At 44.0% G+C, this 12,803-nt stretch overlaps 1 protein-coding gene and 1 long non-coding RNA gene across 2 annotated transcripts in view; both read left to right on the forward strand.

Annotated features, from left to right (window-relative positions):
• The window catches only part of LOC115357640 (uncharacterized), a 249,917-nt gene that overhangs the window by 226,144 nt on the left and 10,970 nt on the right, over positions 1-12,803 (forward strand). The window lies entirely within an intron of this gene.
• xpr1a (xenotropic and polytropic retrovirus receptor 1a) overlaps positions 1-12,803 on the forward strand; it is a 79,501-nt gene that overhangs the window by 55,728 nt on the left and 10,970 nt on the right. The window contains exons 4-11 of the mRNA XM_030049212.1: positions 3,933-4,153; positions 4,734-4,883; positions 5,036-5,119; positions 6,162-6,243; positions 6,433-6,620; positions 6,886-7,065; positions 9,581-9,749; positions 10,570-10,764. Coding sequence (XP_029905072.1) covers positions 3,933-4,153; positions 4,734-4,883; positions 5,036-5,119; positions 6,162-6,243; positions 6,433-6,620; positions 6,886-7,065; positions 9,581-9,749; positions 10,570-10,764 — 1,269 coding nt within the window. The remainder of the gene's footprint in view (positions 1-3,932; positions 4,154-4,733; positions 4,884-5,035; positions 5,120-6,161; positions 6,244-6,432; positions 6,621-6,885; positions 7,066-9,580; positions 9,750-10,569; positions 10,765-12,803) is intronic.

Here is a 12,803-nt window from a genome sequence, read left to right on the forward strand (position 1 = left end):
AAGATATTCAGTCTGGCGGTTCTCAACCTGGGGTTCAGGGACCCACAGGGGTCCTTGAGGAAGTTCCAGGGGGTCTCCGGAAAAATGGGGAGTATTTTAATTTCACTGTTATGTCATTGAAATAATGACAGAATGTATAAGAGTAGCTGTTGTGTTCATAGGTTTCAGTCTCGTCACTGTTTATCTGCCAGTCAGATAAACAGTATGGGCAGTTATGGAATAATAACTAAATATCACCAGATGGGGATCACTGAGATTACATCTTATCAAATGCAGGTCTGCTGCTTGATATGTATCAATTAACACCAAAAAGATTGAGAACCACTGATTAGTGATGTTGTCTTTTGCCACCATAAAGCACCACTCATTATTGGGTCATATCAATTTGTGATGAATCAACTGTATGCAAAAATTAATACATTTGAAACATATTTGGATGTTGTACTTTTTCTTTTCAGTGTGCCTTGAGACCTCTGAAGCTTGTTACCAAGTCCAGTGTCTTGTAGTTTATTGACCATTTTTTATATTAAATTTCTCCACATTATCTCCACCAATCTGCCCCTCTCTCCTCTGTTGACTGTGGTTTGTCAGTGGTAAAAGCCAAAATAAGTTACAGACGTAAAGATGTGTTTAAAATAAAGCACTACTTTAAAGTTAAACACTAGAGTGGTATTATAGTTTAAATGGGAGTATATTAGAGTCATTACACTAATGACTTACGCACATGGTTTATTTCCTCTGTACTGCTTCCAGACAGATGAGCCAGCTATTTCAGGGCCAAGTGACATTGCATCTAATCTTGGTCGTTCAATTGAGGCAGCCATGACTGTCATATTTAGGCAAGCACGCCTGCCAGTGTGTATTTCAGGGAGAGAGGAGTGTGTATGTATGTCATGTAACATGAGATGGCAGCCATAGTATATTCTGAGTTTGCCTTGTTGTCTTGAACTTCAGCTCAGGGGTGCATGAGGCTTATCAACCAGCAGACAGTGCTTCCCCTAGAGGCTGCGTGTGGAAGTGCAGGCTGTCTGGGTCAACCGTGGGCCAAGGTTGCTTGGCAAAACGGGCAGCCAATATTGTCCCAGCGCATAATGATGCCAGACATAACTGGCTGCTGGATGGCTATGACAGGAAACAAACAGGGCATAAATTATTTGCAGACGTTGTTTGAAGGGTGGCTGATTTGTCATTACTGGAGAAACTGGAAATCTCCCAAGTTTTTGTCTCTCTTATAACAAACTTTTCCTGTCCTCGTACATCTTGATTATATGCCAGAGGCTCTCTGTTATCGCTGCTGCAGAGGTCGAACATCTCTCTCCAAGGAGCGTGTTCTATTTCGGGACTCAAACCAACGTCCCCGTGGTCAGCTAGGCTTTCATTATCATCTGGTGAGGATAATAACGACATAGTTCATTTGTTTTGAATGATGTGCACTGAAAAATACCTGATAGTAGGGCTGAAGGCACTTAATTAACATCTTAATAAGGGTCATAATTTTGCGATTTTTGGAGTGCGGCTCCCGTGCATAGTATTACCCGTCAGTATGAATAATCGTGATAGGATAAGGAATAGAAGAATGCGAGAGAATAAAATAAATGCCACAGCTGCCATGTGTAAGTTCATGGTGAGTCAGTGTCTCAGCAGACTGAGAAAAATGAAAAATGAAAACATCATCTCTGTCCTCCACTCAGGCATCTTGTTTATCCTGCACACACAACAGGATGAAGCAAGCAATTATGGAATCCTGTCCAACACGCAGCTTTATCAGTGTGTGTGTGCGTGTGTGTGTGTTGCTCTGTCTCTCTGAAAGGGGTCCTTGACCTGACAATTCAGTGAAAGGAAGTGAGCTGGACAACACTTTTAGTCTCACGCCACTTTTATTAAGCACACCACGAAAAGCTCTTCTATCTGTTACAGAGGTTTTTACCCACAAAGTTTGCCTACGTTAACAAGTTTTAACAGAAAACAATTTCACCTTGGTCTGCCCCTGGGAAAGCTGAGTGAGGAGCTCTTTAGATTTCTCCACTACACCCACACCAGTGGAAATATAAACCACCAGCACCTGCATGTCAAAGCATCCACTTATTTATGGTTAGTTTAAGTTCACCATTGGGGATCATTCATCCAGACAGATGGGGATTAGGCCAGAAGGATCCAGCCGTGCTCTGTACAGTGGGTTGTCATTGTAGTTGCCTTTTCACTCCCAGACCTCAGATTTAATCTAAGCCTACAACTGGCTGGCTGTCAGGGTCTTGACTTTCTCACGCCCGCCGCTGTTGTCATGTGCGCGTCCAAGCAATGTTATGACAGACAGTATTGGTAACCTCACATGGATTACTCTAATTTTAGACATCAAAGAGGGGCTGCTATTGTGGCGTTGCAGTGAAGCAGGTAGTGCGGTATCTGGAGAGCGTGTGTGGGGGCGCGCATGGGGGTGTGTGCTCAAGCAGCAAAGCGTGAATGTCACCACTGCAGTCCTCTGCAGCTCAAGTGCTTCCCCAGACTCTGTGTCTTTCTGACAGTGAGTTGTGTTCCCGCTAAGTCTGCTAAGACTGACGGCTTTTATTGGACACGTCGAAACCTTCATGCAAGCTCTCAACAAGTCTGTAGTTTTATAGATTGCAGGTTTCCCGCAATAAAATGTTACAGTGAAAATGCTGCTTATTTATTTTATAAGTTTATCTAAAACGGATGATTTATTCTCTCTGTTTAGATGGGTACAGTTTGTCTTTACCCCCCTCTGTTCTCTGTTTGCATTCAAATTGCATGATGCCTCATCTCAAGACTGAAGGGTAAAATATGTAGAAGGATGAAGGGCCATTATGAGGAGTACAGGATGCAGGATGCACTGATTTGTTTATTGTAAGGGGGAAAAAAACAGTTGAGAAGAGATAAAGAGACAAAGATTATAAGAACAAAGATAACTCTATGGCTAAGAGGTGGGAGGAGGATACGCAGGGGAACTTTAGGCAGAGAATAATGAAATGCAGGCAGTAGTCCAGGTCCTGTCAGATTTTCTCTCTCTCTTTCTTTCTCCCTCTCTCTCTCTCTCTGGGTATATTAACCTATCCCTGACCCAGATAATAATTCATAATGGTTCCTCGCTAGGCCACGTTCACATGTCTGCTAAACCTAATATTCCCCATCCTGCAGCATCCTGGACCTGACAGAGGAGAGGAGAGGAGGGAGCAGGCTAGATGGATAAAATCATGTTAAAAAAAAAAAAAAAGTGTGCACAGTGTTTGTTGTAGTTATTTTGTCTCAAGAAGCTTAACGCCCTCAGGGTATGTTGAGTGCTCATAACTCTTTTACAGGTCTATAATTGTTTGGAAAAATGGGAATATGTCTTCTGCCAACTGGGGTTAACTACAAGGAGGCTGGTAAGGTCACTGGTGTCGATCTGGAGGAACCGCCTAACATCTTTAATCAGCAGACTGTCAGAAAATCCAAAGCTCAAATGCTTGTTGTCAGGAGTCCTCTGTTAGTGTTAGTGCTGCTTATTTGCAATGTTTTAATAAATGACTCTTATGTCTTTTGCTATGTTTTTATGCCCTTGGCTGGCTGCAAGGAGAGTTTCCACTCAGGAACAGATGAGATGAGTTGTATCAAGCTGTGTCAAGTCAAATTCAACTATACCCAGAATGACTTGGAATAATTTATAATAGATGCCTGCCGCTTACAAATAGTGTCTGTATGATAACGGCATCTTGCTGTATGTTTGCAGTGTATAGAGGCATTTAATCTGCAGTTGTTACAGTGGCTAGAGGTGGAAGGCTGTGTGTTGTTGTGCTTCCAGATGTGGAGGTGTGTGTGTGTACAGATGTGAAGCAAGCTAATGTGCAAAACCCCTCCTTCTCTCAGTAATAAAGCACAAAAAAAAAAAATCTAAATATCTCCTCTTTGACTTTGCCCTTTCATCTTCCCATCTGTAGAAAAGCTCGCTGAAGCCCAGAGACGTTTCGCCACGCTGCAGAATGAGCTGCAGTCTTCACTGGATGCTCAGCGGGAGAGCAACGCTCCGCCCGGCCTGCGCAAACGCAAGACGGTGTTCCACCTGTCGCAGGAGGAGCGCTGCAAACACCGCAACATCAAGGACCTGCAGCTGGCCTTCAGCGAGTTCTACCTCAGCCTCATCCTGCTCCAGAACTACCAGGTTTCAACACACACTTACACACACATGCACATGTACATGTATGTTGTCAAATGCAAAGGAAGACTTCAGAAATCTATACATCTGACAAATGAGGTGCCCATTCTTTAATAACCTACAACGTTTTCATATAACTAAATGTCTGTTTTAGTATAATACATTATATGTGTACAGCAGCCATGGGAGAACGGAGCAGTTACCATGATCATGATAGCCGCTGAGGCTGAAGAGGCAACAAAAGAGCGTGCTAACAGAAATTCAAACTTCATCAACATAAAACCCAAGAAAAAAGGGTGTCACAGTGCTGGCATTGCTGATTGTTTGCCAAGCGCTCTCTGGCGAGTGTAACGCAAAAACAAGAACGCCGCAGCAGTCATCAAGTAGCACCCAAGATGGTGCAAAAATAAAAAATAAATAAATAAATAAAAAAGCAAGGATCTCATAGATTACAGCTTTAAAGAACCTCAATAAAAAAAGTTATTTTTACAGGTTTCAGCTCTTCTTCACTTTCAGCGGTTTAAGCATTCGGATGGTGTCGTTTCTGATTCTTACTTGATGAGAGCTGCTTCTTTCTTTCCCGCAGAACCTGAACTTCACTGGTTTCCGTAAGATCCTGAAGAAGCATGACAAGATCCTGGACACTCCTCGCGGGGCCGACTGGCGTGTGGCTCACGTGGAGGTGGCACCTTTCTACACCTGCAAGAAGATCACACAGCTCATCTCTGAGACAGAGGTGCACACAAATACACACATAAACACACTTCATGTAAAAAAAAAAAAAAAAAAAAAAAGACTTTTATAAGCACAGATACCATACACACATTACAGTTTCAGTTAATGTGTGTTGTGTCTAATGTGTGTGTGTGTGTCTGTGTGTGTGTCCAGGCTCTGGTGACCACAGAGCTGGAGGGAGGGGACCGTCAGAGGGCCATGAAGAGGCTGAGAGTTCCTCCACTGGGAGCAGCACAGGTCAGCAACGCCACTGCTGGTCTCACTGGCTGCCACCAGCATGACTTCGCACCTTGTTGTTGTTGTTGTTGTTGTTGTTGTTGTCTACAACATTATCAATCTATTACCCCAGTGGCTCTCAACATTTTTGGCCTGTGACCCCTTCAAATGACATGATCATCACTCATGAACCCTTATAACATGTGGTCATATGCAAAGTGGGCAGTTCAGCCAAAGACTTTCCCCTTCCAGGTTGTTTAATGTGATTAAATATCACAAAGCATAAAGCTGCTCTGTATTTCACAAAAAAAAAAAAAAAGCCCCCACACTCAATAAATACCAGAGAGCATCTTAGCAAGGAAAAACTTTGAACTTATCGCACTGTATTATTAATGTTTTTGGTGATAGGTGGGAGTGAAAGTGGGGCAGGAACAGGGTAGGAAGGTGTGGATTAATAAGAAAAGGTGACAGAGGTAACGTGAGAGAGGATGTGAGGATGGTGGGAACAGAGAGAGAGAGAGAGAGAGAGAGAGCTGCTCTTCCCTTCCCTATTGATTTTATAAGTGCCTTTATGTTGTTGAACAGACAGGATATCCTTCAGAAATGAGAGTCTAGTGGCATCCACTATGTTATATATACTGTTATTCCCGCATTGATTATAGTTACTGTCATGTCTAAGCTAAACTGTGCGAGGTAAATATTGTCCATTTCTCCCCGAGGCATGCCTGCAGCTAATCTATTCCAGTAAGTGAAATGAGGCCAAGTGGTTTAATGTGGAGACGCACTCTGTAGGGTGTAGTTGTGTGAAATTTCATGTGAGCTAAGGTTGGTAATGGATTCATTTTTGGGAAAGCCTTCCACAAAAAAAAAAAAAAAGGCCTTGATCTACGACAAGCCCTGCTTTATTTAGTGTCAGCTATATTTAGCATCAGACTTATCGGTAGCTATAAACCGAGCCACATAAAAAGAATCTATATAGATACAGTTGGGAACTTGTGCATAGATACAGTGTTCAGTTGCGGTGTCTGTAGTTTGTTTTTCTGTTCCTCTCTGCCTGGCTCAGCCCGCTTTGGCCTGGACGACTTTCCGTGTGGGTCTCTACTGCGGCGTCTTCATTGTCCTCGCCATCTCCTTCGTTCTCACCGGTACGTCACAGCAAACATTCAAATTTGCACATTTTTTTTCTCTCCCGGTGAATGCTGAACAATGAACAGCTAGTAGTTTGAGTTACACTTGTAATATTTTGTGCTAAAAACGGATGATGTTTTCCTCTTCCTTCCCCCCGTTCCCCATGAAATCACCTCATGTATGACTCTGTGTACCCGCCGTTCCAGGTGCTGTGTTTATCCGCTACGAGAACGTGTGGCCTCTGGTGCGGATTTATCGGGGCGGCTTCCTCCTGATCCAGTTCCTCTTCCTACTGGGCATTAACACCTATGGGTGGAGACAGGCCGGAGTCAACCACGTGCTCATCTTCGAGATCAACCCGCGAAACAACCTCTCACACCAACACCTGTTTGAGGCAAGAGCATGAACATTTCAGAGGAAAACATGCAAATAACCTGAGAATAAACAAAATCGAAAAATCGAGAATATAGGAAAAAACCTATTTTCAGATTGACTATTATGCTTTTGAGTAACAATATATGTCCAGCAGGTTTTATTTATATTATAAAATTACAAAATACAAAGAAATCAGTACCAGTTTTTCAAATGAACATGCTAATTTTGATTTGATGTGTTGCATTGCGCCATCATCTCTTGTCTGTCCCCTCTCTCTGCTGCAGATTGCTGGTTTCCTGGGCGTGCTGTGGTGTATGAGCATCCTGTCCTGTCTCTACTCGGAGTACACCTACCTGCCCATGCAGATCAACCCTCTCGTCCTGTACGGCTTCATGGTGCTCTTCCTCATCAATCCCTTCAAAACCTGCTACTACAAATCTCGCTTCTGGCTCCTGAAGCTGCTGGTCAGTCTACTCATTTGTTGTGCAAGCCTGACATTTAAACTCTGGAGCGTTTACTCCTTCAGTTCGGTTTGTTTGGGAAGTGAAAATGCTGCCATTTCAAATTGGGGCCCCACCAAATCCCCGCACAGAAACTGAACTGCGAGTCTCAGTCTTCCTCCAACTGTGGTGAGGTTTGTTAGGAGTGAGAATGTAATCCAAGCCAGCTACAGGGAACATGCTCAAAACGCCAGGTTTATGAGTATAATCTGATAACCAGCAGGCGCACATGCTCAGAAAGCCTAACATAGCAAATTGAGCCAAAGGCAAAGATGAGGTGAAGTGCCTCCTCCATATGTGGGCCGAGAAATGAGTGTGGCATGAATACTGCGGACACTTATCTAAAGTTACATGGACTGGGATCTGATTTGTTTTGACCTCCCGCCATCAAAACCTCTTACTTGACGGGGTTAAACCTTGCCAAATCTCTGTCCAATGAGCAGGCTGCTTGTGAATCCATTTGACTTTTGTTTACGAGCCGTGATTCACTTGTAAATAGGCAAAAACAAACCACACAAGTATAGGTTTGCCCTCTTGGCTATGAGTTTGTGTGAGATATTTATCTTCTTTACAGCTGTGTATTTTGCCACCATATTGTCCTGCTGACACACTTTCAATTTGTGTCGCAAGCGTGCGTGTGTAGATGTGTGTACGTGCACGTGCCTGACTGTGTATCTATGTCTCATGCATTTGTGTATCAAACCAGATATCCATCTCAGATCTCATGTTTATAAAATCCTCTGCTCTGTTCTTTGTCTAAGCTGTGCTATGGGGGCTGGAGGAAAGAGAGAGAGAGAGAGAGAGAGTGTGTGTGTGTGTGTGTGTGTGTGTGTGTGTGTGTATGTGCAGATCAGTGTGAGTGTGTATGTGTGTTGTGGTGGAGGGTGAGGGAGTGTAGTGAGACAGAGGGCAGGAGGTTGAGGGATAATAGAATGCAGCCTCGTCCCAGGGGAGGTGGCGGCTGTGACTGTGCAATCATTACAGGCATAGATCTATCAGTATGCTGCTGCCCCGAGCTCCTCGGTGCCTCTTCCTCCTCCTCGCCTCCTCCTCCTCTTCTCCTTCCATTTTAGCCCTCCTCCCTCAGCGCTCTCTCCTCCTCCTCTTGTCCTTTCCTTCACAGCTCCCCGTGGTCCTGAGCAACACTCAGCCAGCCCTCCTCCACTGATGTGGCTCCCTAATCAGCCTCAGCCTTGATTGGGGCTGATTTGAGCAACCACAACAGCCCACACACACACACACACACACGCACACACACTCGAACTAGGCCAGATATTAACCATCTTTCCTGACAGTCAGGCATGAGTTCTTATTATAATTTTCTGGCTAAATCATAAGCAGTGAGTAATTATGCATATTTTCAGGACAAAATCTAATGAGATAATGGGACAAACAATTTGTTATATTTAACAAATGTTATTCAAACATGTAGCCAAGCCAGGTGTGCTAGTCCCCTCTGAGGCAATGGACCAGACGATGATTTCATCAAAGGACAAACGGTGGAGGCAGCACCTAGATTGGATATATTGTTTGCGCTAGAAATGAAAAGCTCGCCACCGCACAGCAGCTGGCTTAGCCTTGAGGCAACCATATAGCAGGGATATAGGTGGGATGACCAGTGGATCAATACACACTTTGATTGACAGGTTAAGAGAAATATATAGTGAGCCGATGCATGTGAAAAGATCAATAGTCTTTGGCACACAGCACAGGGGTGGGTGTGAGTGTGAGCGTGTGTGTGTGTGTGTGTGTGTGTGTGTGTGTGTGTGTTGGGGGGTGTTCAGCGATAGAGAGGCATACAGTAGCCGGTGAATGTCAGATTTGGCCTGAAGGCAGGAGGGGGTAAATGGAAAGAGCAGGGGAGGGTTGTATCATTTTACAGAGTCTGGTCAATAACCAAGCCCTTGCCAAAGTCATTCCCCAAATAACATGCCCATAGAAGCTGCGTCAGGCCACAAAACACAGCTTAGACTCTTGTCTTCCATGTGCCAGTGAACAGTGACAGACACACACAGACACACACACACACACGTGCACTTGCAGTCTGACACAAAGCATGAGTCATTAGCGTCCTGCGGCGTGGTGATAAGGCAGTCTCCCTTTGTGTGTTACAGATCATTAATGGAGGCTGCTTCCTGCTTTGCCCCCCTCTACTTAAATACTGCAACAATTACACACTAATTAACTGTTTGCCAACTCAGTCCCGCCTTGTTGAAACCATCTGTGCATGGTCTGAATTCACCGTAACTTCCTCCTCTGGAGTGTGTTACCAGCGGTCTCTACAAGATGTCTTCCTAAATGCTCAATAAAGTTCTCCCACTAAGGGAAGCATGTCTCTTCTGTTGCCTCAATGCACTCCTCCCAGATGGTGTAAAACACATTTCAAAGTGCATGCTGGCTGTCTTGAGATTAGAATGAATGTTGGGACAAAATATAGGCTCAGCTCTAACCAGCAGCTCCTTCTCTTGTCCGTGTCCAGTTTCGTGTTTTCACTGCGCCATTTCACCGCGTGGAGTTCGCAGACTTCTGGCTGGCCGACCAGCTCAACTCCCTGGTGGTCGTTCTGATGGATCTGGAGTATCTCATCTGCTTCTACATCTTTGAGCTGCAGTGGAGCAACAGCAAGGGCCTGTTGCCCAGCTTCAGAGGTGAGACTTCATTCCACGGTCACAGAAAAAACATGGAATAAGCACATAACTTATCAGAGTCGTGAAAAGAGCGAGAACTATGCAGACCCAATCTTCAAATTTTGTGCATATTCCATTTTTTATTTTGTTTTTTTTGTCAGTTGACTCTAAAGGGTCCTCACTTAAAGCAATTTTGCAGAGTTCACCTTTAAACATAGCAAAATAGTAATAGTTTGCCAGCTCTGGAGAAGAGAAAGTTATTTAGGGAACTCAAACTCTTACACACTGCTAACAACACTTAATGGCAATACGTCCTGCATTTCCATAATGGTGGCTGTGAAAGTGAAGGACTAAGCTGACAGAGTGCCAGACAGAGTTAGACAGTTCAGTTGTCCTGTCAGGAAGTGTGATGTGAACAGTTACACCTCTGCCTCCACACAGCCGATTAACATGCAGCTAATGGAACGTTAATGCTTGGCCGCGCAGAGGTCACCATGTGGCTCTCATTATGATGAGCTGTCCAACAGGAATGAGGGAGCTAGCATTAAAAAAAGGGAGAGAAAATGGATAAGAGAGAAAAAAATAACAAGAGAATGAGATTATAGTTGTGCACAATGTGAAGCAGTCAGCATCAAATGACCTTGAGCTAAATTCCCTGCGTGCTGTGAGCAGCAGTTTCTGCAAAGCTGTTTGTCAGTGTTGCTCTATTCTACTCTATTCTATTCTATTCTATTCTGTTCTATTCTACTCTATTCTATTCTATTCTATTCTGTTCTATTCTATTCTATTCTATTCTATTCTATTCTATTCTATTCTATTCTGTTCTATTCTATTTCTCCAGATGACTACATATGCCACAGCTACTCGTATGGTGTGCGTGCCATCATCCAGTGTCTGCCTGCCTGGGTCCGCTTCGTCCAGTGCCTGAGGCGTTACCGTGACACCAAAAGGGCCTTCCCTCACCTGGTGAATGCTGGGAAATATTCAACAACCTTCTTTGTGGTCACCTTTGCAGCGCTCTATGCTACACACAGAGGTAGGACATAGGACATACACACACAGAGCTGTAGTGGTTCATCTATCTATCTATCTATCTATCTATCTATCTATCTATCTATCTACCTATCTATCTATCTATCTATCTGTCTGTCTATCTGTCTATCTGTCTATCTGTCTATAGAGTGTTTGTTATTTATCCCTACTTGTCAGGACTGGGTGGTGCTTCATGATCACAACACGATAACCCGACTTGTCCATAGTTGGACAAAATGGGTGATCCAAGAGTTTGCAAAACAGAAGGTGTGATAGGGAACCACACTTGAGTGTACTAGCCCATGTACCTATGCAGGAACACAGCATAAACTCTGTTTCAGATTTCAAGTGGGAAGGAAACATGAGGTGGCATTTATGTGCATTTACCTTTCACTACACCCGTGTGCACACATACGCACATATAGGACACACAGAAACATACACGTATACGTATCTCTTCTGCCTGTGTTTCATGTGTACCTGAAGCAGCCTGATTTTGCAGAGTGCATCCTCTGTCCATTTCTATATTGAAGGTACAGCTCTGGGTCATGGAGAAAGCCTAAAGGGATAACAGTAGGGCTCTCTGAAAGCTGTCTGAAGCAATACCTTTGTGTTGCTTTGGTACACAAGCCTGTCCAACAGAATGCACAGGCTCACAAAGGTGTTGGCTTTGGACACAGAAAGCAGAGGTGACCTTGAGTGCAAATGCTAGCAGTTGGCCTTGGTTCCCATTGCTTGTCACCGCCCAGAGCCTCACGGTGGAAACGAAAAGGTTAGTCGACCACAAACAAGGTTCTGCTCTCAGGATATGAAACGGACTGAAAGCGCAGTGTGGAGAGAAAAACACAGGAAAAGGAGAGAGTGGTTGTCATTAAAAGTCGAGTCACTCTCCCTCAGACGGCTTCACAATTAGCCTGCAATTATTCTGATTCAGACGCCTTATCACAAAGCAGTGCATGTACAAAGGCGCAGCACCCAGGCATTAAAAAATATTCCTCCAACACGCAGCCTTTGTACCTCTATCCATCCTAGTTTCAAAGATATTTGTCCACATGCGTAATTTCAAAGCAGCAATCACACACTTAAACGCCTCTCAGAGGACAGTTTATATATTTATTTGCCTGCAAATGCCAGCTATGAAACTTCATCTTAACCTTTCAAACCGTTAAATGTTACTTCCCAGCTTGACTTTATTCCTTTCTGATATAAATTTAAATCAATACGCTTGCTTCCTGAGTGAGCTGATATTGAATGAACAAGTAAGCCAGGAAGAGAGAATGAGAGATAGACAGACACATATAGATGGATATACAGACAGACAGACATATTTTTTTTTTCTTTGCCAGCTTGTTAGGCAAGGCGTCCATTACCATTAAACCATATCCTCCTTGCAGAGTGGGTTCCTCTAGTCTGAAGCCTGCAGACCCTTAGCTAATGGCCTCTCTTCATCTGTTATTCCGTATGAAGCTGTCTTTTATCCCACATGGTAATGGAGAGGCAGAGGCCGATCGCTGTTTAAGTGAGGAAGTGGGGTGGGAATACAGACACATGTGCACACACACACACACACACACACACACCACACTACCACATCCTACTTAACCTCAAATTTCCACTGCATCAGAATGGATATTGAGGAAATTGCTTGTTTTGAGGATGTTTGAAGTATCCTCTGTAGAAATTATGGTTGAGGTACATTTTCAAGCATCACATGGACGATATGCACACCAGAACATGTCAACTTATATAGCAGTCAACTATGTAAATAATGCACAAATAGCCTTAAGAGCCATTCAATTTGAGTATGATGAATCCCTTTTCCTTCGATACCTGGAAAGGATGGCAATCTGTAGAGAGAACAGACAACAGAGATATAATCTAAAGCCCAGTGGCCGGTCTGCGTGCGTTACCCGACATCTGTGAGAAAAGGCAGCAGTGTGGCGTCGTGTTCACACCGCTGGGAACAGCTGTAAAAGGTGGATGGAGTGTGAATAAGTCGCTGGCACAGCTCCCAGTCGCTGTATGTGGATGTGTCACCCTCAT

The sequence above is a fragment of the Myripristis murdjan genome, chromosome 4, assembly GCF_902150065.1.
Source record: "Myripristis murdjan chromosome 4, fMyrMur1.1, whole genome shotgun sequence".
Lineage (NCBI taxonomy): Eukaryota > Metazoa > Chordata > Actinopteri > Holocentriformes > Holocentridae > Myripristis > Myripristis murdjan.